The sequence below is a fragment of the Prosopis cineraria genome, unplaced genomic scaffold (assembly GCF_029017545.1).
Source record: "Prosopis cineraria cultivar Desert tree isolate PC_DT_omini unplaced genomic scaffold, ASM2901754v1 PC13, whole genome shotgun sequence".
Taxonomy (NCBI): domain Eukaryota; kingdom Viridiplantae; phylum Streptophyta; class Magnoliopsida; order Fabales; family Fabaceae; genus Prosopis; species Prosopis cineraria.
The window spans coordinates 8281768-8309687 of record NW_026555344.1 but is presented as its reverse complement, the minus strand read 5'-3'; the positions used below and the strand labels follow the sequence as shown (position 1 = coordinate 8309687).

General features: G+C 29.3%; 2 protein-coding genes and 1 non-coding gene across 3 annotated transcripts; all 3 read right to left on the bottom strand.

Annotated features, from left to right (window-relative positions):
• Positions 1 to 4209: 4209 nt before the first annotated feature.
• Positions 4210 to 9513, bottom strand: LOC129291650 (boron transporter 4-like). Its single transcript, XM_054929131.1, has 13 exons — positions 9279 to 9513; positions 9071 to 9153; positions 8091 to 8283; positions 7231 to 7369; positions 6975 to 7143; positions 6518 to 6687; positions 6268 to 6441; positions 6065 to 6160; positions 5817 to 5933; positions 5428 to 5735; positions 4907 to 5201; positions 4588 to 4797; positions 4210 to 4470 (listed from the first exon to the last, which is right to left on the bottom strand). The coding sequence occupies exons 1-13, from the start codon at positions 9380 to 9382 to the stop codon at positions 4423 to 4425; spliced, it is 2106 nt and encodes a 701-aa protein (XP_054785106.1). The 5' UTR covers positions 9383 to 9513; the 3' UTR covers positions 4210 to 4422.
• A 15162-nt stretch (positions 9514 to 24675) lies between these two features.
• LOC129289853 (uncharacterized) lies at positions 24676 to 25224 on the bottom strand. The gene has a single exon (XM_054926618.1). It carries the CDS (start codon positions 25222 to 25224, stop codon positions 24676 to 24678), a length of 549 nt encoding a protein of 182 aa, XP_054782593.1.
• Positions 25225 to 27270: 2046 nt separating this feature from the next.
• Positions 27271 to 27375, bottom strand: LOC129291922 (small nucleolar RNA R71). The gene has a single exon (XR_008588815.1). It is a non-coding gene; the product is annotated as a small nucleolar RNA R71 (small nucleolar RNA).
• Positions 27376 to 27920: the final 545 nt, after the last annotated feature.

The following is a 27920-nucleotide window of genomic DNA, read 5'->3' as shown; positions in this document are numbered from 1 at the left end:
AGTAGAGTTGGGATAGGATTGACCCCAACCTAACTAGCTTAGGTAGGACCAAACTTTTGAGTCACCTAAACAGCCTCAGGGATGAGCACCTCAAATTTTTTTTAAAAAAATTGTTTTATTTTTGCTCGTAAAAAATGGTAAAACTAACTTTTGTTTCTCACTATTATATAATTTTGTATTTTGACTCTCTATAGAGTTGTTTTTGAATCCGTCCCTCCATGTACAAGCTTTCTGTAAGACATGAAGAAGGAAATTAAATAACCAGAAAACAAACTCCATGTTCAAATTATAAGCACGTTGAGCCAACCAATCCGTGCGAGTAAATTAAGATTCAAAGTTCAAACAGAAGTGGGCACTGGGCCGTCGTCCCATTCACTGGAGATTTTTTAGTTTTATTATTACTATAAAATAAATTAACCGCATTGAAATTAAGGAACACAAGCTTCAAATCCAAGGGTACGTACGTACGGTACATTGTCCGTTGTACGGTATGTCGTTTTCTCCTACAATATATTCCTTGTTCGTGAAACATTTGTTATTAGTCCGATGATGCCAATAGCGATCTTGTCATTTTTCCCAAAGTTGCTGTTGATATTGAAAGCCCTGTCGTGGACTGATTAAATAATTCATCCCCTTCTGGGATGTAATAAATCCCATTATTATACCAATAAATAAATCATCTCCTGTGCAATAGGTGCTTTTCCCTAATGGCTGGCAAAAATAGTAGCCTTGCATTGGTAATGAAATTATATTAACTTAATTAAAAATCTTGAATTCAAATCCTTAAAATGTAACAGTTTTTTGTGGTTGAGGTTCTGCTCAAAAAGATTTTATCCCCGCTCGGTTCTAATTAGTTAGAGTTTTTTGCTTTCGGATAGGGATGGTTTACTACCTGAAAAAATGTTATCCCCTAAAATGTATGGTTGATAGTCCAATGAATTCAATCTGTTGCAAGATTGGTTTTGCTCCTTGACGGCTGCACACACCATCTTATTAAGTTATTTAAGTGTAAATGAATTTGAGTTAATGTGAAAAGTCTAAATGTTATTTAAATATAAATGAATTTGAGTTAATGTAAAAAGTCTATATCAAATAAATTTTAATAAATAATAAAAAAGAAGAAAACATCAACTTGAACTATGAAATTTTAACTGAAAACATGGTATCCTATTACTTTTTACCTATTTATTCCCCCCCTCATTTCATGGCACTTGTTCACCATTTCTAATACATCCCCTTCTCCAATACTAGCTCATAGCTTAGTTAATAAGATACTATATTAACAATAACAATTTTTATCTTATTAAATGAAGTTAATTATATAAATTGAATGGCAAATTTATTTATTTGGTCTATCTCTAACTAATCTAAGTAAGATATCTACTTGATTTGGATCGATGAAGACATGACAAAAAGATTGTAGTCATTTGTGAGAGTATAATTGTTTTAAATTTGATTCCATCTAAATCATGCACCATATTTTAACAATGATTTCACCGTACACTTGGAAATCTTCATGTACATATATATATATATAACACTTATCGTGGTTTTCTTTTAATAATTAGTTAATTAACACAAACAAGTACAAATATCAAATGGTTACACCCCTGCAAAAATTTTAAACAATATTAAACAAAACACTCAAAATTTTCAACAACGTACGAAATTTCGGTGCATGTCCTTGTAATCTTCTTACGCTTAAAAGTCAAAGCCGTGTTTGCGTGAATGTACATATACATCATGTTTATAAAATGTCTTTTTCTTAATTTTATTTTTGGAGATGCGTCACATTTTATTAACTTTTTTTATTTTTTGTTCACCTAATTTTTTTAAAAAAAATGGAGGCTGCACGTCACATAAGTTGATCACTTGATTGTGCGGAAATTTATAAGGCAATCAAAGTTCAAACAAAGCTGGCGATCACCTTTTTTTTTTCAACTTTTGTTTTTTGTTTTTTGAGCTTGGAAGCTAGCGATTACTGACCTACTCGTTGTGGATCATGATTATTACAATTATAATGATTATAATAATAAAAATAAAGCAAACCAGCGTCCAAAGGCACATGATGTTTCAATTCCACAAGTAACGGAAGCCAAGTAGGGCATGTCGTTTTCTACTTTAGTTAATATGTTTCCCGGGTTAAAAAGGTTTGGTGGTTAACAAAGATTAACTCAATTAATAAAAATTTAATTTATAATTCATAAAATTATGAATTCAAATTTTATTATTGATATAAAGATTTTATTATCTTGTCAATAGGTGATTTATAGGTACTTCCTTCGTTCAAAAATATAAGATATTTTTGAAGAGTTAGATGTTAAAAAATATAAAGCATTTTTAGTCTTTCAAGGTGTAGTCATGTCTTTTTTTTTTAAAGTACCCTTATTGATAATGACTTTATATTTATTATAAAATTTTTAATAGGGGTAAATATGAAAAGATAGGGTTAGTTGGAAAATAGGTAACTATTTTATTAATGGTAAGATTCGATTAAAAATGCCTTACATTTTTAAATGGAGGGAGTATCTTTATAAATACTTTTTGAGATTGAAGACATGCATTAATCCTGGTTAGCCCCCAAGAATAATCAGCTTACACAATCTTAAAAAAAGAAAAACAGTAGAAAAGCTTGGGTTTGGTTTCGGTTGATTAATCTGATGCTTGATTTGATCCTCATAACATCTAATTAATTAGTGATCGGATTAGCTTCTCTTCCGTTTATTTGAAATTTTTTATACTATATAAATAAATGATTTTGAATATACAAATTTTAAATATTATATTTTAAATTTATATATAAATGCATGTATCCAAATACATTTCTAGATAGTTGTGGGCGCAATTTTATAGGGTAATCAAATTTAAAACAATCATTAGTGAGAAATCACCCACTGGTTGGGGATTATGATCATGATTAATACAACTTAGTTTATTTGAAATGTTAGAACACTAAGCCTTCCCTGCATTCTCTTCTCATTTTCATTTCTCATTTCCCTCTTTCCATTATCTTTTAATTTGGAATTTTTTATATTACCCGAACAAATAATTATAAAAACATACATAAGTTGAACTGTAATGTTAGTATTGAGGATAATAATGTTCCCGCAGCCGCATTGAAAAGTAAGGGAAGTGGGTAAGCCAGACGCCAGATCATGCTTGTCATGTGTGTGTGTATAAGGCCCCTCCCTCTAGAGATCATCATCAACATGATCAACAATCTTCATCATAAATTACTTCTAACCAACTCACCAAAACTAAAGTAAGTTAGTTTTAAACTAAATTATTTTTCAATTTTATCCCTATATTTAAAAAAAGTGATTTGATGTATGAAAAAAGTTTTTTTTTAAATTAAAATGTTGTACTTCTTTTTAAAATTTGTTGAAAGATATTTTTGGAATTGTATATCAAAGGTCATGAAATAAAAGAGCAAGTGATTTACATAAAGGATCAAGAAAACGTTTTAGAGTGTGACTTATAAAAAAAACTGGAGGGGGTATAAGACATATGAAGGGTTATTTATCACCATTTTCCAATTCGACCCTTGTTGTAAATTTAATTTTATGACATTGTACACTGTACATATCTGACTGCTCTCTCTTCATATTGTTAATAGGGGTAAAGTTAGATATATTTTATATTCTTTCCTTTAAAAAATATAAGATATTTTTTAAGAAATTAAATGTTAAAAAATATAATAAATTTTTAGTATTTCAAGATGTAATTATTATATTTTTTTAAGTGCCCTATAATGAATAAATTATTTTAGATTTATTTTAGAGTGAAACATCCTATTAAATAAGGGTAAGTATAAAAAGATGGTGTTAATTTAAAAAAAATTACTTTATTAGAAGATAAAATTCTATTAAAAATAATTTATATTTTTAAACGGGGGAATATATAATAAGGATTAGAGGAAAAATCTCCTACATAGCTTCAGCCTCATACACATTTTATAAACGATTTATTTTGATTTTAATCATTAGCCCGTTGACACTCAGTCAATTTACATTTTGTTGTAACGTATTAACCCACACATTAATTTTTCCACTTGGAGCAACTTACCTTTTTAATCATTTTATTCGCGTAAACTGCGGCGAAGGAACCTATGAACCAGTTTTCATTATATTGGGACACTGTATGAGTCTTTGAGCTCCGGCAGACGTAGCACCTTTAGGACCTTTTCTCCAACAGTTACAATATACCAGGTTATGTATATATATAGTGCCGATTATTTGTAAATATTTATAACCATAATTTGATTTGAAAATTGGCCATACATATATGCAGAACTTGACCTCCTTAATTCCATGACTTTCCTCTGAGAAATTCTTAGGTATCAATTTCCCCGCAATAGCAAAGTCGTCATTATTGTCTTGTCCATAACCTCAGCTTTTTCCTCCCAGAGACCTTTGTAATCTTCTACAAATCCGTTTCAATTATAATTTCATCAGGAAACACTTGCAACCCCTTCGCATACAAAAAATGAAAGATAATTACATGTAAGTTAGTTTTCTCATGAGCAAAGTAAATAAAAAAATAAAATAAAATAAAAGTAAAAACATTAAAATTGCGTAGTATATATACCTGCGCGCGTAGTGCATGTCTTTCGTCTCGGAAACTGATAGCTTTGACCTTCAAGTTTGATTCTCTGCGTAAGAACTGTGCATGGGCATGTATGTCCTCTCTGAAGCTAATAGCTTTGACCTTTAACTCTCCTCTTCCTGTTAGAGCCTCGTCTAATATCTCATCATCATCTTCTATTTCCATTGCTTCCATGCTCCCTGATTTCATATCCTTTTAACAATCGACAAATGAAAATTACAGATTAATTTATGCAAGAAATTTCTTATTATCATATTCAAATATATATATATATACATATATATAATGCATCATGAGTTACCTGGTGGAGATTGAGACGGGAAGAGTGACGGAAGGAAAGCCTTGAAGTGCCAATAATTTGTTCATATTCAGCAGCATCTAGTTCTTTTAAGTACTGAGGATTGAATAACTTGGGTAACAAATACTGTCTTATTATGATGAGCAAGAAAAAGGGCAAAGGAAACAACATTCCTGCATTGGGAATCCAAGTCACTCCGAAGCAAACCAACAGATATACAAACTGGAACAGTGTGAACAACAGTATGGCTCTGAATGGTACGGTCTCTACAAACGAAGCATGGTCCCCCTCCAGAACCCTATCATTAATTTCAAACAACAAATATAGTTCAACATTACCAATGAGAACTGATTGTAGTTTTGTCAAAACTACAGAGACTATGGCATCAAGTAAGCCCTCAAAATTCTTCCTGGGAGGAATGTCCCCCAGATTCTAAACCTGTGGTATTCACACCAGTGCGCTTTGTGTTGGTTTGTGTGTGTTTAATTGACCCCAGACAAAATAAATATAAAATTTGGGCTTACTTGTATCGTCTGTTAGGGGATATGAGGATATATAGTATCCTTTCCCAGAATTGATTTCCTTGAAGACTATCAATGGCCATGTAAGCAAAGTAACCCCACAGAACTGAAGTTGGTATCTTCCTTAAGAGAGGTAGAGCAAACACTGATGCTCCCACAAGTATTGCCTGTAAGAAATTGCTCACTCTCTGCTCTTTCACTCTTATGGGAAGATGTTCATCAATCTGTTTCTCAGTGTCAAATCGGTCATTTTTCTCTTCCCCTTTTAGGACTGCTTCTTTTAGATTCTCTAGTTCTTTCACCACTGAATTCTGCAAAAGAAATCAGTCTTCTTCAGCAAGAGGAAAGTGTTGAGAACTATTAGTGGAATAAATGGGATTAAAGTGACTTACAATTGGGCTCTTGTCAATTTCTACAAACACTGCTTCCATATTTCCATAGATCTCAGAGTTGCTTGCTCTGCTCTTTATGCTTTCTTTGGCACTTTCCAACATCTTCCTCCGAATCAACTGTAACTCCACATCCAACCATTCAAATTAAACATTACATGCTCAAATAAATCATGATCAAGTGTGATATGGCACAAGGACTTGCTTGTTTTATAGTATTGTCAGAAAAATTGTAAATCTCATTAACACACCTGTTTCTTGAGAACAGCAAGGCTTTTGGTGTGCATGGGGGATTGAGGAAGAAGTGCACTGCAAGGTGGCAAACCAAGCAAACCGCAGAGCAAAGTCTGAACAATTCTTCATGGGATTAGTGTTAACACATTTTCACAAACAAAAACACAAACTCTGTGTAAGAGAAAGATATTTAGTTTCACACACACACACACACACACACCATGAATCCTAGCAACAACATGTCATAATGATGAGCCGAAGGTTTCTTCAGATTGAATTCTTTTTGCTCTACCAACTGAGCAGCAACACTATGGTCGAAGAAGAAAAGACCGGCTATCATCAATGCAGGAATGATAGCAGCAAAAACATATTCAGGTGGAACCTTCCCCATATCCTGTACCAAATATTACATATAATTCAGTGTTTAGAATATAATGTTGCATGTGTACTGTAAGGGCAATCTAGATTACTTTGATCATTGTCCAATGGTGTAAAGAAGTAGATTCCCAAGCAAGAGGAGCAATGAGCCTTCTAGGAGCTCCAGATGGAAGTTTACTTGCTGGTACTGAGAAAGACAAAGCTGTCCACAGAACCACCATTAATGGAACGCCATAGTCTGCCAAAAAACTCCTTAACTTTCCTATACAAATTATGCAGACTGTGTTAGCTTTGTAGGTCATGTCTGGTTTTACATATCAATACAATAACAGCTCTCACTGTAGCAAGTTATCCTATAGCTAATTGGTGTACTTATTCTATTGTTTGATAATGATATATATGATAGACATGTCATTCATAATGATCCACTTTAAGCGTTGCTCTTCTTCCAGATTATTTGCTTCTGACATCAACGTGTTATTTGAAGTGATACATCTTATTTAATTAAAATATCTGTAAGTCATGGTAACAATGAACTTGATGACGAACCTGTGCCATATAACCACGATCTAGCTCTCCTGATCTTGAGAGAAGAAAAGAGAAGGCCAAAGGAGAATATAATTCCCAATAATCCATTTGTATAAAGCCACTGAAATTTGTTTTGTTCTAATGCTAGGTCTTTTTCATGTTTAGGAACCTTAAACTCACTCACCATTCCCTGCAGTTCAGAAAAATTCAAGTTCAGAACTTCAAAACTTAATTGCTTTTATGTCTTATGCTAAATATTCTGTTTAAAATTAAGAACCTTGATGGCCTCTTTAAGGAACAAGAGTGTGATCAACATGGCAAAAAGCTCGCTAGCAATCCTAGTGAATCTATGTACAATGCCACCAACATTGAATATTGCTATCAGAAACAACACCAAAGCTGCCCAAACGCAAGCCCTGAAAAGTCCATAAATTTCACATTAACTTCAATTAGCCTTTCAAAATCTCTAAGGCGAACTAGGTTAATGAAAGACAAGCAAGAATACAACAGATAATTTCTGTTAATATCGGAGTAAATTTTCAATTGAAGCTAGCTAGATGGGAAAGAGGAGCTTTGCACAGTTAACCAAACACATAATAATTGACTGTTGCCTAGCTAACAGTTGACTGCTTCACTCTAAAGTAATCCTTTTAGCACAATGAGATAATCAGCTATAGATTGTCCGACTGACAATTGATTGTAAACAAACTATTGTTATATATTGTTAAGATTAGATTGCCCAACATAGAATTGTACTGTGTTTGTTCCCATTTTGTAATGGATTAATTAACTGTTACCTTGACAGAAGTTGACAATTAATTACCTTCAAGAATCCCTTTGGCAAAGTTAAAACATGGAGGACTTGGGGTCTGCAACTATCCTAAGTCCTATATTTCCTAGGATTTAATTTGAAGTCTTGGTGGATGCTTGGCTAGAACATAAAATTTTTCCTATAAAGCAATAGCTTGGGGTTTTGTCATGTAAAAATAATTCCAGTTTGTTCAACAAGAAAGAAATAATATCATAAAAAAATAAGTATACACATTCAACTTGGAGATGTTTATGAATATCCACTCAACTTTGAGTTCTTCCTATAAAAATTTTAAATTTTTTAATTTATTGATTTTCTATTCTTACCATCCAGTCCAAGCCAAGAAGAGTTGTCGTCCAAGGCCTTCCCTATCTTTGGCAAAATCGTACATGTAAATGTACATGATGACAGTGGGTTCTGCAACTCCCAGTATTATCAGAGGCTGCCCTCCAATAACTGCGTTTAGGATTCCACATATAGCAGTTGAAGCCAGTGTTTCTACTGAGCTGAAACTTCCATCTTTAAACAAAACCACCAGTTAAAAAAAAAACAAGAAATATCCAATTTTAAGTCTAATTAAGGCATGCATGCAAACTGTGAAGCACCAAGTAACATTCACATGAACACAAACATAGTACAATAGATATATCAACTGTTACAAATACAAGTTTAAAGGAAGAGTATATCCCAAAATATTAGCATATTCAGTGTTGAACTTATAAATCTCACTTTTTTTGTAATACTACCCAATGGGTGACTTACAATAGAGCTAGTAATTCAAGCTATGCCCAACGGGTCAGTCTGAACCTACTCAAAAAAGTTAGGGTCGAGCTTGACTAGTGAGATTTTTTAAGAGGGTAGAATATTTTAAGCCTGATCATTAAAATTTATAGCTCTATATGCATGTAGAGTTTTTAATTTTGGCCAAGCCTTATGAGCTAGCCCAAACCCGGCCGAAAAAAATTATGGTCGAGCTTGATTATATAAGTTTTTTTAAGAGGTATAATACTTTAAGTATAAACCCAGTCCGAATTGAGCCTAACCCATCCGAATTAGCGGCTCTAACTTATAACATCAACTTTTACAGTATATACAGCATTTACGACACAACTTAAGGCAACATTCGCTGGTTCACAACATTCTGTACACGGATTGATAGGGGGCCACATATAGAAGTATGATCAAGTCAACAAATAAATAACACACGTTTTTCAATACTGTTGTACACGTATTGACAATGTGTCATGCCCGCACGACATTCTTGAAAACGTGCATGTTCTTTATGCATATTATGCAGAGGAAAAACCTGTCTCTATATCGAGCTGTTCTCCAAAGGCTATAACAGGAAGAGCAGCACAGAAGAAAATGAAGGTAGTTGGAGCCAATATCCTATCATTAGAGAAACGAAAAAGAATAAGGGTTTGTGATTTGAATATAAGATTGAACTCTAGCATCACACACACACACACACACACACACACTTTGAAAGTATAGATAAGTAGTAAGGACATTACCCGATTCCTGCACGGAGACCAGAGATCCAATCTTCCTTGTAACACTTTGCTCTTCCTCGAACATCATTAACTATGCCCTTGAAAGGAGTCTTCAAGTTCTCCATTTCTAAGGGACCAACAGAATAATTAGAGTTTGATAACCCAAAGAGGCTCTAAGAGATTTGAACTTTTATTAACTGATAGGAGAGAAAAATGGTTGAAGTAGAGTGAAAGGATATAGAAGCCGAGACGTGAGAAGAAGTGATGCCTTCGACTTTTGTGTGCAAGGCTTTGATAGCTTCAGCGGCATTATATATGGAACTCAGAAATAAAAAAAGTACGAAAATAGGCATAAGCTTTTCAGATTCTGTATGTACATGTCAGACTGATATAGTTGACATTGTGATTGAATAAACATCAAGTTATAAGGTTTTGCAGTCGGATCACTATTATATTCCGCCTGTAATATAATAAACCGCGTACGTAACAGTTTAAACTATACGTAAACGATTTATATTTTGTTTAATTCCAAATGATACAAGTTGGTAGACATAACAGCATGCATCAGAAGGATACGTGATTGATGGGTACTTTTTTGGAGAGGGCAAATAAAAGAAAAGGATTTGGTTACTTTTGAAACACACACACACACACACACATGCATGTGCATGAGCTATTGAGAGAGATAGGTACTTCAGTTTTATTTGTGGGATTGTGCGAGCGTCAATTTGCATGGAGAGAAAAGAAGAAATTACAAAACTGGTCATTGTTTTTCTTTATTATTTCCTGCTTCTACGTCACAATATACTTGCAAGACTAGCTAGAAGGTTTTGTTTTGAAGTTCTACGAATCCGTTTGGTTGGAAGAATTTAAATTAAAATGAATTAATAATATGATAAGAAGAGGGAGGGGGGTTGTGCGGGGAAGTAAAGTTGATTACGTAACGAAAAGAAAACTATTTCATGAATGAACTTATGCTTAGTTATGGGGGGTGAAATATATAAGAGAGAGGATAGTAAAAGAAGCCAAAGTAAATATTCAACAGGGGAAAACAGAGTAAATAACTATAATACTTTTGGAATAAAAATAATAAAATAACTATTATTGACTATTACTAAAATACTAATAAAGCCTAAATATATAGTAAAATATTTTTTCTAATTAATGGCCAATATTAATAAAATGTAATTCTTGTAATATAAATAATTTTAATTATGAATATCAAAAAATGAGATAAATTTGTTTAATCTAATGCTAAATTACACATATTAATAAATTTTATTAAATACAATTTACAATTTTTTAAAACATAAATACAAATTTTTAAAAATAACAATCATTTAATATAAACTTATTTGTGAAACATTAATAAATAGATATATAATTATGAAACCTTGTTTTTTTGTCAAAATGCTTGTTTTGTAATAATGAATCACATCTAAAAGTGTCTTAAGAACTGAGGTGAAGGGAGCTAGATTTTTAATTAAAATTATCAATTATCCATCATATTTAAATAAATAAAAATATACTTTTATTGAGTAAATAAAGAAAAAAACTAAAGTGAATTCCTTGTCAATCCCATCAATAGAAGCAATACTCTCGTCAAGGAATACACAATAACATAAGATCCTGGTGCTCAAAATTTTGCACTTGTGTTGTGTGAATGTTGTTGAAGTTAGTTGCTTTGATTATTTTTCTTCTCTCTCTCTCTCTCTCAGGAAAAAAAAAAAAAAAAAACCAGAGAGACCATGCTTTCACAAGATAACTCCTATATTTCACGTATGATTTCACCAACTGCACCAAATAGTCAACTTCCACGTGATTCCATACATTAATTAAAGATCATGGGCAAAAGGAGGGAATCATGGGATTTTAAAAGATCAATTTGCTTAAAATTATTTAATTTGAAAATGATATATATTGTTTAATAAATTAGATTCCTTTTAATTTTATTTATAAATTACTTTTAAAATATTTTATCAAAAACAAGTAAAATATTAAAATTCATTAATTACCTCTTCTAAAAACTTATCAAAGTTTTAAACTTTATCCTTATATTTTTAATCAAGATGGCAAGTTACAAATTTGTAAAAAAAAAACATATAACTTTATCCCTTTGGAATATATATATGCTCTGTGCATATATTAATATATTTTAATATTTCACCTCCTTAATATTTTATAAGGATAAAAGAAGAAAATATGATGAAAAGTCAATGACATTTTATAAATAAGATGAAAAAAAATCTTTCTCTTATTGTTTTATAAATAAGACCTAGGAGTATATTATAAAAATACAAGTCAACCTCCTGATTGAATTGTCAAACTAGTATCTTAATCATTTTAATAATTATTTTTTTATGATTGGTTAACATGATTCCACTATATTTTGATCATTAATCCTTGTACTAATATCTTGACAAGTTTAATGATCAATTTAATTTTTAATACCTCATTAAAGAATACTATTAATTTAATTAAAAGAGTTATTTTGGAGTATCATCAAGGCTATGAAGAATCCATATGACAAAGAATATGGTGTTGAATATGGTCCTAATAATCAAACTGGATAGATTCCAGTCATAGATACCTAATATTTCTTCTAGTCCAAAATATAAGTAGTTTTTGAAAAGAAAAATTATATATTAATAAAGTCTTATATATATTATTTTTTTCTTTTTACCCTTCTTTTCAATTATCAATGCACTTTATGATAAGTGAAAGTTGCATTTATTCAAATATCTAGGTTAATAAATATAATAAATAAAATAAAAGCAAAGTTACATGTATCAATTGCTTATAATTTTTGAAAAAATATTAGTTGAGAGAAAATGCTTATATTTTGTACCAAATGAAATATAATTATATGGATAAGAGTTATATATTAGCCTCATATATATTTAATATATGTATTTATATCCAATCAAACAATGACAAATATATCTTAATATGTTAATTAATAACAAAAATTTATTATAAAATAAATAATCTATACAAGATGCACATATCTTAATTTAATTAAAAATAAATATATTAAATATATAAACATAAGTATATTAGTTTTCCCTAATATATTAGGCGTAATAAACACCTAAGGCCTTAACTACAGCAATAGCATAAAGTCATTGGCAAATTTAATGGTGGCTTCCTGTCTTCTCGAATCTTCTGTGACCGACTGTACGGCATTCTTCTTTCAGGCGATCTGCCTCGATGGCAGAGGCTTTTTTTTTTTTTCAAACATAAAAAATAGGGGAAAAAACAGAGAGATGACGTGACATCATGTGATCATGTCCCGTCCTCAGTCCTCACCCTTTTCCGGTTCTCTCTCTTTCCCGTGTCTCATTGATTTCCCACGTGCATTAATCTAAATCATTCACCGATTCTAATTTATACTATTTTCTTATTATAATATAAATCATTATTAATTAATTTATATTGTTTATAAAAAATTAATTAATTTTTTTAAATTTTCATATATTTTCAATCGTATTTTTCAGTGTAAAAAATATAACATTTAATTTATTCAAAACATCTTTATTAATCACTTAATAAAATATGGATATAATTGACAAAAATATATAACACATACTCAATACCTTATGATATTTCGGGTTGAACAAAAATTTTGGAAGATAACTTATATTATAGTCTTGAGAAAATATAATACTCCCTCCATTTAAAAATATAAGACATTTTTAATCAAATCTCACCCTAATAAAGTAATTATATACTCTCAAACTAATCCTATCTTTTTATATTTATCCTTTTTAAATATCCTATAATAAATATAAAGTTACTATTAATAGGAGCACTTTTAAAAAAAAGACAATGATTACACCTCGAAAGATTAAAAATGCCTTATATTTTTTAACATCCAAGTCTTTCAAAGATGTTTTATATTTTTAAATGGAGGGAGTATTTATAAGGATTAACATATAATTTGGATTATGAATTGTAAGTTCAGAGGCAATTTAAACCCCTAAACTTGTATTTGGTATATTTTAAATTCTAAACTATTAAACTTAGGATAATTTTGCCCATATTGTCAAATGAAAAAAAAGTCCATTATCTTTAAAAGATAGGAAATAATGTGCAATTTCTCTTAAAAGAGGATAGGAAAGAGAGGGAGGTTGAAATTTTAAAAAAAATTATACATTAGACACTATTTTTTTAAAAAGTAACATTTGTTTTAATTGAATGATGGGTTGAAATTATTCCAAATTTAATTATTTAAAATTTAAAATATACTAAATACTCCTTTCGTGTAAAAATATAAAGTATTTTTTAAGGAGTTAGATGTTTAAAAATGTGAGATATTTTAATCTTTTAAGGTATAATCATTGTCTTTTTTTAAAAATACTCATATTAAATAAATTATTTTATATTTATTCTAAAATAAAACACTTTATTAAAGAGGGATAAATATGAAAAAATAGAGTTAATTTGAAGACAAGTAACTATTTTATCGGGGTGAGATTTAGTTAGAAATGTTTTATATTTTTTAACAAAAGGAGTTCAAATTTAGAGTTTAAATTGCTTCTAAATCTATAATTTAAGATTCAAATTATAAATTAACCCTAGTTTTAAAAGGTGATTTGTTGTTTTAAAAGTATAAGATGTTTTTAACAAAAGTAAGGTTTTATTAATTATGTTTGTTTCCATATTATCCTTCACTCTTTATTACATTTTCTCTCTATATTTATTTTTTTACAAAATAATTTTATATTAAATAAAAATTATTTTTAAAATTTATTTTAAAAAATTATAAAATATATTCATTGAAATTTATTAATATCAAAACTTTGATAAAAAATATATTAAAAACTGAGACGTGGAGTACTACACTCGCGCATATATATGATTGATTTCATTTCCTGGATCTTTTTTTTTTTTTTTGGCTACATTAGAGCGGTTGAAATTCATGACTTCCAACCACGCATTATATTTTTATTTTCACTACTTTTTCTTGCTGAAATCATATTTTTACTACTGGAACTAACCTTATAAGTGTATGTAATAAACTAGAAAGTTGGCGTGGCGAGTGTCATAAACGGCAAAAGCCGCCTGTGCCGGATCATTTCAATGGGATTCATGCTTTTTCTTTACACTCAAAGGGTTCAAACAAAATTCTGCCAAGAGAAGGTTAAAAAAAAAAAATAACAGATAATATAATGACAGTAATATATATATATATTGGCCTGAAGACAGTAAGCTATTGATGACAGGTGAGATTTTTTTTCTTTTTTCACAAAAGATGCCAAATGAATAGGACAGTGAATAGTGATGACAGGTGAGGTTATTTTTTTTTGAAAGAATTATAGTTAGATATCACGTAAGAAAATTAATTACTACAAGGTCCATTGACAATTGAACTAAACTATATTGACAACTGATTGTGTTGTCAATATAGTTTAATTCAATTATTAATGGACCTTATAATAATTAATTTTTTTGTGTAAAATTTTAACATCATTCTCATTTTTTTTTTTCACAAAAGATGCCGAGTGACTAGTGATGACAGGTGAATAGTGAATCTAATTCAATACCATATTTATTATGATGAACTCTTGCTAGGCGGCCCATATTTAACAAACCAAACAAGCCTTTTCATTCAAAAATAGAATAATGCTTAAGCAACTTCATTTTTCAAAAAAATACACATGTTTTGTAAGTACTTGACTTGGATGGATCATACATGACAAAAATTATAATTATTTATTAGAGTCCAATACTTTTTGTTTAATTACATCCAGCTCACACGCTCAATATTTTAACATTGATTCAAACCGTACACTTGGAATTCTTCTAGAAGTAGATTAGAACAATTTCAATTTCAAAAATCATATTCATAATTAGAACATCGTGACATAACCATCCATCAAAAGGCCACATACACAACTGCAAAAAATTTAAATAACGATAAAATTTCTACAATATTTTACAAAAAAAAATAAGAATGCGTTGGAAAAATAATAATGCGGATAGGAAAAGGGACATTACATCTCCAATAATATTGTCAAGGCCAACAGTAGTGCGGGAAAATCGTGTTTATAAAAATGCTTTTGGGGTTAATGGTTTTTCCCCCTTATGGGTGGGCCAAATATTTGACATTTATTCTATAAAATAAAATTTTAACTTACGGTAAATTGGCGGTTATAAAATACTCTCTCAATTGTCAAGCTTCTTCTAGTTGCATGACGTGAATAGAGATTATCATATCCCGTGTTCCTTCCGATCAAGGATTGGCCAAATATATATAATCTTTATAATTTTAAATTAGAATCTCTTGTTGGGAATAAGAAGTGACCGTCTAAAATAGAGAACAGAACAAATAAGCAAAAGTGATGAAATAAAACCATGCCTTAATTTAAAAATCAAATTTCAATACTTAAGTTTAAGAGTTTTTTTTCCTTTATTTATTATATATTAGTTATTAAGTCTAATTTTATCTTATTTAAAACTTTTCATATCAATTCAAGCAATGGCAGAGCCTAGACTCTAAGTTAGGAGGTGCAAGGTAATTTAATTTTAAAATTAATTTTTTTAAAAAAATAATTTAAATAATTAAAAAAATTACACTAAAATTAAAATTATACTCCCTTCATTAAAAAATAAAAGGAATTTTTAATTAAATTTTACTCCCAATAAAATAGTTGCTTATTTTTAAACTAATACTATCTTTTTATATTTACTTCTATTTAATAGAGTGTTTCACTCTAAAAGGCAATGATTACATTTAAAAATATTAAAAATTTCTTACATTTTTAAATATTCAATCTCTTAAAAAATACTTTATATTTTTTAATGCGTAGAGTAACAACATAAATAGCTTGATCATCATTTTTCTTTTAAAAAAATTATATTAAATATATTAATATGGTCTATCATTATAAAGGTTAAAGGATAATTCGGCATCTAAACTATAAATTCAAGAGCATCAAGGATCTTAAACTTTTTTTTTGTACAATGTTTTCTTTTAATTTTTAAAAATAGTGTAACATAACGCCTACTATTAATAAAAGTTAACTCTAATTAATGATAAACCAAAGAATGACAGAAAAGGATTAAAAAATTTAAATTATAGAGAATGACCCCAAAAATTAAAAAAAGAATCAAAAAAAAATTTTCATGATCATTTTTTGATTGACGTTCAAAGTTGACTTTTGTTAAGTATAAACATTATATTGCATTGTTTTTAAAAGTTTAAAGAAAATATTACACCAAAAATAAATTTAGGGTTTTAGATGCTCTTGAACTTGTAATTCAAGGGTCAAATTTTTATTTAGTCCTCATCAAAGTATTGCCTATCTAATAAGTTTTTGAGTCCAAATGTTTTTATTTATTTTAGAGGTACAAAATACTAACGACATAATAGATGATATAAAGTTACAAAATTTACATATATATCCTATTTATAATTTTCTCTAAAATGATGGAGTGCATTTACCCACGCTTATAACCAAACGTGGCTTCACCATTGAATTCAAGCTGATTCATACTTGAATAATTTAATATTTCTTAATATACCAGCATGGCACCCTCCCAACAAGAAAAAAACTACTCATCAGATGGTTGCGCCCATGTGTATCCCTTATGCCGGATCTCTCTGTAGTTGCATTCTGATTGCGCAAAATATACTCTCTCTTTTTCTAAGTGACTTTTAGTGCGTTCCACTAAAAAAAAAATTTAAACGTCATTAATTTTATTTTAAAATTTAACAAGTTTTTATTTTTGTTTTAAATAAATATTCTTAAATCTCATTACTGATGTTTTTATTCAAAATATTTGATAAAGATAAAAATATAAAAAGAAACATTGACAATGACAAGTACCTTATCAATTAAATTAAATTTTTTTTCTCTCTTTATCCTATAAATAGAATCAGAGGAGTGTATTATAAAAATTGTCCTATGCTTAAAAGTTAATAGCACGTTTGCGTGAGTGTGGATTATATTATCATGCTTTTAAAATGTTGTTTTTACTTGTTGGAGTTTGGGTCAAATAAGCCTGTGAGGGGCATGGTATTGAAAACCGGACCGGACCGGCCGGGTCAACCCGGAAACCGGTGAACCGGTCCCCTGTCCGGTCTGGGTTTGCACTTAACCCGGTGAGGGAGTGAACCGGTGTAACCCGGTCAACCCGGGTTCAACCCGGTATAACCCGGATAACCCGGTGGGTTGACTGGGTTAACCGGGTTAATATTTTTTCAGACTTTTACCCCAAAACGACGTCGTTTTTGATTTTTTTTTTTCATTTTTAATTTTTCACAGCTCTGAGTTCGGAAAAAAATAACAAAAAAAAGTAAAATTAAAGTCAAAAAATAAAAAATTAGAGATAGAGCATGCTAAGTCCAAAAATATAGTATTTTATTATTGTTAGACTTTTGAGTGGTTGGATTTGGTTGAATGTTTTTATAATTAATGTCTTTTTATTTAAATTGTATTATTTTAATCATGACCGGTTTGCCACCGGTTCAACCCCCGGTTCAACCCTGATTGAACCACTAACCCGTGACCCAGTGCCATGACCGGTTTAATGACCGGTCCGGTTTTACGTACCTTGGTGAGGGGTGCTCCACGAAGAGAATAGAGAATGAAAATATAAAAAAGAAAGATAATAAACCGTTTATTGTCAATCCTTTGGTTGCTCGTTCCATATAATTTTTCCATTTTTGTTATGATTAATTAATTCAACAAGTTTCATTTACTTTCTCTGGATAATGAAGTGGCCAGCTGGATCATGTACTGATGAAATTCAATTTGACTTTTTTTAAAAAAGAAATTAACACGCAATCGGAAAGCTAACGAAATAACAGAGTGGCCTACTCGACTTGGATGAACCATATTCAGATGTGACCAACAAAAAAACAAAATATATAGTTATTTATCAGGGTATAATTATTTTATTTAATCCCATCTATGGGTCTAACTCACGCCCAATATTTTAACAAGGATCAAACCGTACTACACTTGAAAATCTTCATGGAATAATCATCGTCACGATGACGCAATATTCTGTCAATATATTTTATTTTGAAAGATTCAGTCTTTTAATAATTAGTAGTTAATCAAGACACTTAAATTAAACAAACATCAAGACTTCATTAGAATACTCAGAACCTTGTATGGAGAATCAATGAATCTGGACATTTAAAATTCGATATCATGCTGGTGTGAAAGTGTAAATATGCATCGTTCATTTTCTTTTAATGAAGACGTGCATTATGTTTATAATTTTTTTTTATTTTTTTGAAATTGGGTCAAGTAAGTAGATAGGCAATTTTATTCTTAAAAGATGATTGGCCTAAGGAATTCGAAGTTACAAAGTTCAAACTCATTTGCAGGGGATTATTTTTTTATTTTTATTATAAATAAACTAAATCAACGAACCAGCATTTAAAGGCAAATATGCTTGTAATCACTGAATGTTTGGTTCAATTAATAAGAAAATTGTATCAACTTAATTAAAAATATTGAGTTCGAGCTTTGAAAATATAGCAATATTGATGGCAGAGCTTTTGCTCAAAAGAATCATACTCTGACTATTCAAATTAGTTTGAACACCATTAAAATCTCATCAATTCAAAGTGGGACAAATCTGGTATAGTGGTTGTCTTGTGGCAAAAGAAAAGAAAGGCATGTAGTAGTTTAGGGGTGGAGCTAGAAAATTTTATTGAGAGTCGAGATAATAAAGCATATTTGATAATTGAAAGAAAATTAATATATATATATATATATATATATATCATTAACATAATATAAATATTTTAATGCATATATCCATATTTAATTTTACATATATATAACAAAAATAAATATATACCTTTATTTTTTTAAAGTTTTACTCATCAATTTTTCATAACATAAGAATAACTAATTATCATGTCAACAATAAAATTTTTAATAATTGTCTTCTTAATATAAACTATCATTCAATTGGAATCTATTTTACCTTTTTCATGAATATTGAATAATTTAAGTGCATCCTTGGATTTAAAATTCTATTCAATCTAAAAAACTCTATCACTTACTTACTAAATTTATTATTGAATTGTTTCAATTGATAATTATAATAAATAAATATATCAACATGATAATTATGCTCAGCTGTTACAAATTTATTATTTCGACAAGATTTAAGTATATCATAGTAAAAATTATTCATATAATATATTTTAATAACTTCATAATCACAAAAAATAATTTTTTTAGAAGAATATATCTTAACCATAGCCTCTTAACTTTTGAATAAGTAATTTTATGATAAATATCAAACATATATCATTTAATATATATTGGGATTTTTGTTGCAGTACTTGACAAAGATTATTAATAATAGTTTTCATAATTTCTTTTATCAAATATAAAATGAAAAAAAATCAAATAACATCAATATTTTAAAAATAATTATTATAATATTATTTTGTTGAAAATAAATCAATCCTATAATAAGTTAACAACTATATCTTTAACGTATTAAAACGGTTGGATTATATATGCATAAAAAATTATTATAAAATTAAAATAAAAATTTCATCAAGTGTCTCAAAATTGTTATAATATATTTATATAATTTTTATATTTTACTAAAAAAAATTAAAAAAGTTAGGAGGGCCATCCCTTACTAATTCCTCCTTCTCTGTACCTCCATCCTCGTTCAAATCCACAAGATATTGAGTGACCGAGTACGGCATGTCGTTTTCTTTTCTAGTATAAAAATTCCTAATTGTTCAGCATTTTTCCCTCCGATGATGCCAATAGCTCCTATCATTTCCCAGTGTTCCTATCGATCCAGAAAGGCATGACGTTGACTGGCCTTTTCTCTTTGATTTTCTAGTATATTTCAATTTGAATTTTAATTAGCTGAGATATCACTCAAGAAATCAAATTAATATAATTATAATATATTGATGTTGATGTATATTGTTGTTTTATCCTTATATATGGCCTCTTTTTTATATGTTCTTTTTGTTATTGAATCGTTTAGTAAATATTGCGCATGACTTATGCAGTACACTATTTTTAATAATTATATGATATTTGAAATGATATTATTAAAAATCAATTACGTAAAAAAATAATATTAAAAAATAGGTTTTCCTAAAGAAAGGATTTAATTTTTCTTCAAGTCAAAAGCTTATGAAATACTCCCTTTCAAAATTTAAGTTATACTGTAAAATGTTTGGATAATTAAATGGTACTTTTATAACTACCTCCAATTAGTTAATGAAAGAGAGATTAGAGAAGAGATTGAGGATGACTAAATTCATGTTAAAAAGTAAACATTTATTAGGGACCAGTGTGAAAAATAATTACAATTTGGGGTAACTGTAAAAAAGTTAAACTATTTTTTAGGACTTTTTTCACATATGCATATGGCTTATGGAGGTGATTAACTATGACTTGTATTTAAGTTCGAAGATAACAATTTTGAAGTAAGAGAGATAAGAAGGGCAAAACGAGTGGGTGAGATTATACAAATAAATATATACAATCTTTTTAAAAGATTTAATTTTAACAAAATATCCAACAAGTTGTAGTGTAATTTATTTTATTTAACCCCATCCAAATCACGCAAAATAATTTAACAACGAATGAGTCGTACATTCAGAAATAATCTTCATAGAAAGCTTATCGACTGTCTTTTATAATTATTAGTTAATAGTTAATATTAAAGTTAATTAAGAACACGTAGTAAACAAATAAACGGGGTTCGGGGTAACATCACTTTCACACCTACAAAAATAAAAAATCTTGAATAATATTCTTACATTCCACAAAACAAGCAAAAATTTCAGCAACAAAAATTGGCTCCCCTGAAATTAATTTTTCTTACTCTTAAAAGTCAATAACATGATTGCGTGATTCTGTGGATATGCATCATGTTTATAAAATGTTCTTTTATTTATTTGTTTTTTCTAATCTTTTTTTGGAGTCCCGTCAAATGAGCTGATTGGCCGCGTTTTTTATAACGCAATAATCAAAGTTCCAACAAAGGTGGCTATGACAAATAAAATAAAATTTCAAACAAAGTGGGCAATCTGTCGGTATTGTTAATAATAATATTATTATTATTATTTTATTAAATAAAACAAGTGGCGTTCACAGGCACATGGTGTTTCAACTTTCAAAGTCAACGGGAACGGAAGTACGGCACATTGTCTAGTGTACGGTGTGTCGTTTTTGTTTTCTGGGAGAAAATAAATTAAAATAATCCTAAATTTCAAACATATTTTATCTCGAGGATGGCAAATTGACAATAGGTCTTATCATCAATCCCACGTTCTTATCGATCTAGCCTAGCGATTGATAAGGATGGTAGACTTATTAATATATATTAAACAAATCGTCCACTCTGCTCCTTGATTTCTTTCTTTCTTTTTTTTTTAAATCAAAATAAGATAATATTTTAAAAATTGAACAATTAAATCAATATTTTTTACAAAACAAAGAGTAAAATAAATTTGTTTAAAATTTAGAATTTTCATAATATATTAAATTATGGCATATTGATATTATTGATATATGTGACCTTTTAATATTTTCCCTATATCGATATTTAAAGTTGAATTGGACATCAAACCAAAATGATAATGACTTTGTAATTTAATTGGTTTGATCAGTGGTTAAATTGATAGTGTAATAATTAAATAAAAAATATTAAATGCATATATACATTTTATATAAAAGATAATTATACATAAAAATAGCACAATGAAAATAAATCAATAATATTATAACTTATAATTTTATATCTTGTTAAATATATATAGATCTTGGTTACACTAAACATGAATAAGCTTAAAAATATTTGCATTTGCACTATAGCTATTAACATCTTCTGACCAAAAAAAAAGATAAAATATGAAATTTGGATCCCGTGAGTTTCCTAAGTTAATTCACTTAATAAGTATCTCATGTAGTACGATAATAAATAATTAATTTAATCAAACAATTGTCAGCAATTTTGGTCATATAATAATACAAAAGTATCAAATTTTAAATTCTTGGAGGAGACTTCATAAGCAAGGGATATTTTGATCTTGAATTTTCAAAAGGAAATATATGTATATATATATTGGCAATTTTTAAGTATTAATGACATGCAATAGTTATAATTGAGATATTCATTGCACCCATTCAAAGGAAAATGATACTGAATCATATAATATACATGTAAAGGTTCAAAAATGGAGTGAGCTCCTGAATAGTCCAATTTGTAGTTTTTCTGTTTTTTAACAATCTTTTTGTCCTTTATTTATATCAAGTTTATATTGTGTGGTTTTCTCTGAAAATTGTCTTCAAATTCTAATTCAATGGCGGCTTAGCTTCAACTCAATCCACTTTAACTTTATATAAGATTTTTTTGATTTAAATCGAGCAGTTGGTGAGCGATAATTGAAACATAGATTATATTATATTATAAGTTAAAGTATACTTTTAGTATTTTAACTTATATAAAATTTTGATTTGGTCATTTAATTTTGTAAAGTATCTTTTTAACTTTTTAATCATAATATCTTTAGTTTCAAATAATTAATTTTTGTATCAATCATTGTTATTTTAAAAAAATTAAATTTAATATGTTAACATTTAAAAATATTTTGTTAATATTTTAAAATTTAATGTAAAAATTTATTGAGATAAAACTAACAGTGTTAATATTAAAGAATTAAAAAGACACTTGATATAGTTAATGGACTAAAATGAAACATTGTATAAAATCAAACGACTAAACTTATTCTTTGGCTTATATTATATTACACTCTTTTAATGATTATAATATTTGAACTCATTACTATTTAAAAAATAAGTCAGGTAAAAAACAATTAAGTTATAAAATTAATCTTAATTTTCTTAATTGATAAATTGATTACATATTGGTGCCCGGTGAGACATAGCTGAGGCAAAAAAGCCCTAAGGAGAGATAACGGCTTTTTTTTTTTTTGGTCAAATTATGATCAGAAGCTTTAAGTATCAAATAAACTTAGGGCTCTTGATACGTGGTGTATGTCTAGACGGTGCTGTAAGATGGGAATTCAAATTTTTTTTTTTAATTTTTCAGAGAGGAAGGATAAAACCGTAAAAAAAATATTCAATGTAAAAAGAAAAAAGAATGTTACAGACGAAGGAATATTGATTATAAGGGGCTACAGTACACACAAGATTTCTACTTGGAATTCATATACCGGGCTCGGTTATTCATGTTTTATATATATGTTTGCTTTAGGCTATTGTTTTTCTATGTTCATATTTCAGCTTGAAATTCATATATCGGGCTTGGTTATTAATTATGCTTTTGTTTGTAATCATTTTCCTTTTTCAATGTTAGTTGATCTTGTTATGAAAAAAAAATATTAGTTGATCTTAAACAATATAGGAAAAATCACAATCAAGAACCAGTGGAGATAATTAATTACGTTACAGGACCAAATGACCTTAATATAATAAAAATTTTGTTATGAAAAGACAAAACTATCCTTGATGAATTTTTATTGTGATTGGGAAATTGATTGTTGTTATAAAAAATGAAACTTATTTTTTTTCCTTGAATAGAGACTTATTCACCAGATTACAATAACTTCTCTACCAAATTAATATTTTCTAGTTGTTAATGAAGGAATTAATTATTGTTAAAATAAAAATGGGACTTATTTACCAAATTACAACATGTTCATCTCCACCACCATGTTAGTTTTTTAGAGTTATTGATAAGAGAATTGATTGTTATTAAAATATGAATGAGACTTTTTTTTTTAAAATGTAGAGTTATTGTTAAAAGAGTGTATAATATACATATGAAGGGTAGTTTTGTCTTTTCACAACAAAGGTAAGTATTTGGGTTTGTCAAAGTAATATCAAAATCATTTGATTCTACAACATCATTAATTTTCTCTAGTAGTCAGTCCTTGATTGTGATTTTTTCAATATTATATATAAGCATGGTACTAATGAATAATGATCTTGACCAGCATGTCTTTTTGGCTATCAGGCAAACATACGCTACTTTTTTCCCCCCAAATGATCAAGCTAAAGTCCATACAGCACCCCAGCGACACAAAAATGTAAACTAAAAATCAAATTTTTTTTTAGAAACACCTAACAAAATAGTCAAGTGTTAACAATGGTTGGAAAAGATTTTGAACTTGAGCGAGGAGAATTTATCGAGTTGAAAGCCAAGATGTTGATGATAGATTGACTTTGGTAGCTATCTTGCAGTTGAAAGAACATCGGTTTAAAGCAAGCAATAGAAATTGTGTGGAGCTTAATCCTTTCACTTATTGAGAAGCTGAAAATCCGATGTAAAACAAAGCTGAGACAATCGTTCATAAAGAGAGGATGACTTTGTGATTATTATTATTATTTTATTTTGAGTTACAAAAGCAAGCCAAAGCTTGAATTACAAAAGCAAAGAGAAATTAAGCATTCCTCTTATCTAACAACAAGATGTCTAAACAACCTAAGGGACGGTTCCAAAGTAAAATAGTGTTCGCTCCAACAGTGTAAGCAGTCTTAGCTAAGTAATTAGCACAATTCAAATTCTCTCTGGACGTTTGTTTTATGACAAAGTCCCAATTGCTATAAATAAGATCATGAATTGCCGTTACTTCATTAAATGAAGAATCAGAATGATAATCCCCAGAAAGCATATTGATGGCTTCTAATGAATCAGAGAACAGTTTGATTTTCTGAAATTTTTGTTGGTGACAAATCTCCAATCCTATTCTTATAGCGAGAAGTTCAGCAACTGAGATGATTGCTCTCCCTAATTCACGTCTGAAGCCCAGAATCCAATCTTCCTGTTCGTTTTGGAACACTCCCTCACAAATGGCATCTCCTTGCTGGTGAATGGAAGCATTCACACACACACAAACATAGCCTTTAGGTGGAGGGATCCATCCATCTGCGTTATTTGAAAAACCTTGGAATATTGCATGTTTAAACTTGTTAGTACTTGAATTCTCCATCAGCAAGTAGAGACCCTAATGTATAATTGATAAATGATAATTTTATATATTTTTATTCTTTTAATTTAGACTTTTAATTATTTATTTAAGGCTAATTGAGTTTAATTAGATATTATTTGATTTTATTAGCTAATATTCAGTTTTGGAATTTTAACTAACTAAATCTTTGATTTTAAAATATAAATAATATCTTTAATATTTTTGCACAGGTGCTATTTAATTTTATTTTATTTGTGCAGATTTTCTAGATTCAATTTGAAAGATATTGATGAAGAATATTTTGGATAAGAAGAATATGGGCATGCTTGGAGATCAAATCAAGAATCAAATCTTTAAAATTTTATTTGAATTTATTTTGGATTATTTAGTGTAATTTTTAATTAGGGTCCACTTTTCATATATATATATATATATGAATAGATGGGGGACGGAGAGGAAGCACGATCTGGGAAAAAAAAAACGAAAGAAGGGAAACAGAGCAGTGATCGCCATTCGTCTTTCCTTCTTCCAATTTCTTGGGTGATGGCTTCTCAATTTTTCATTTCATGTTGTTTGATTTTTAATTCTATGGAGAGCTAATTTTTTTTTGGTGTGATCAATCACAAACCATGATCCTAAATTTTAATCAGAGTCTTTAATATTCAGGAAAGATTTTATTTTAGCTTTATTCCAATTTTCTCTTCTTCTCTCTACCTCTAAATTTTATGCTTTAATTACTATTACTGATTAGAGTAGCTTTATTGCATAATTTTTGAGTTATAAATTTTATCTGAGGTTTTAATTGCTATAATCGATTGATATAGCATTGTAAGAGTAATTTGGCTTGGCTTGGGTGATTATCCATGCTTTGTTTTTGGTGTGGCTATAAAACAATTGTTAGGTTGTGGGTTAAAGGAGATTTCAATTAATCTATAACTTAACTTCTTGTTTAATTCTTGAATGATAATTTGAGAAATATTATAATGAAACCAGAATAATAAAGTTGAATAAAATTAATTTATTTTGTAGACGAGGAAGGTTAAATTTAGGTGATTGGGTTGTGATTGATTGCGCTGCTTGTTGTCGGTAATTTTCTTAATTGAATTTTCTCTATTTATTTATTTATAATTTAGTTTTTAATTTCATCATAAAAAAACCCCCCCATTATTTACCTTTTCATAATCATAATTTAAATAGTTACTCTATTGACTCTTAGGGAGACGACCTAGGTTGCACTTTACTGCAAAATCTAGTTTTTGTTAATTTTGGTGCTATTCGACAGTAGTGTCAAAATTTTGGCGCCGTTGCCGGGGAGTCAAAGGTGTTAACTTTTTGAGTTTGGTTATTAGTTTTTTTTTCTTCTTTCTCATTATTTTTATTTTTTTTTATTTTTTTTCTCTAGTATTTTTTATTTTTTTCAAGATTTATTATTATTTTTTGTCTTTACTTGTTTTAGGTGTTTTTCATTGTTTTTCCAGTTTATTAGTGCATGACAAGATCTTTACAAGATAAATTAATTGATTTGAACTCTGAGATTGAGAGAACTTGTCGTACTAACCGTAAAAATCAAAAGCACCGTAAAATTAGGGATAGTGTGATCTCTGAAATTTTGTCTGAATTGATTGATAGCATTATTAGTGATTCTAAATCTGACTTAGACTCTACAGTTAAGTTGGAAAATATGGCTGAAAATAATAATGGTAATAGAACAATTAAAGAATTGGCTGCTCCTAATGCACACTATCAAAATTTATGCATTCAATATCCTAATTTAGATGCAAATGCTAGTTTTGAATTGAAATCTGGTTTAGTACATTTGCTACCTAAATTTCATGGTCTTACAGGAGAGGACCCGAATAGGCACTTGAAGGAATTTCATATTGTGTGCTCCACCATGAAGCCTCAAGGAGTTTCAGAAGAGCAAATCAAATTGAGGGCTTTTCCTTTTTCATTGGATGGAGTGGCAAAAGATTGGTTGTATTACTTGCAACCAGGTGCCATTACATCTTGGGATCAAATGACACAGTTATTCTTAGAAAAATTCTTCCCTGCCTCTCGCACAGCTGCAATTAAAAAGGATATTTGTGGGATTCGTCAGATGACTGGGGAGACATTTCATGAATATTGGGAGAGATTTAAGAAATTATGTGCTAGCTGCCCTCACCATCAAATACCTGATCAGCAGCTGGTTCAACATTTTTATGAAGGTCTCTTACCAACAGATAGGTGGTTTGTTGATGCCGCAGCTGGTGGTGCTTTGGTAGAACTTACTCCAACTGATGCCATGAATCTCATTTCTAAGATGGCACAAAATTCTCAACAATTTGGGACACGAGCTAACCAAGCAGTTAAGGGGGTGAATGAGATTCCAACACCACAATATGATCCTAAATTTGAGAACAAGATGGAGGAGCTCTCTAGCATGGTTCGGCACATTGCCTTAACACAACAAAAATTAATGAATTCACCAGCAGTGCCAACTTTTCCACAGGCGTATCCCTCACAGACGTGTGCACAACCTCAATTTTATAATCCTCAGCAAGCTACCACATCTTCTGCCTTAGTTGGGCCTCTATGTGGCATCTGTTTTTTTAGCCACACACACTACTGATCAATGCCCACAGTTGGATGATAGAGTTGAGAATTGTGCTGGGATTTTTCCAACTAGATCTATGCAACAGGGCCAAAAATATGATCCTTTCTCTAACACTTATAAT

What these genes read in the sequence shown, in the direction of transcription:
- LOC129291650 (XM_054929131.1), bottom strand. Translation starts at nt 9,382, where the DNA reads ATGGAGAACTTGAAGACTCCTTTCAAGGGCATAGTTAATGATGTTCGA. An exon ending in GGTCTCCGTGCAGGAATCGG is followed by an intron (nt 9,154 to 9,278) that starts GTAATGTCCTTA and finishes CTCTAATGATAG; the next exon opens with GATATTGGCTCCAACTACCT. An exon ending in TGTTGTTGCTAGGATTCATG is followed by an intron (nt 6,161 to 6,267) that starts GTGTGTGTGTGT and finishes AGAATTGTTCAG; the next exon opens with ACTTTGCTCTGCGGTTTGCT.
- LOC129289853 (XM_054926618.1), bottom strand. Translation starts at nt 25,224, where the DNA reads ATGGAGAATTCAAGTACTAACAAGTTTAAACATGCAATATTCCAAGGT.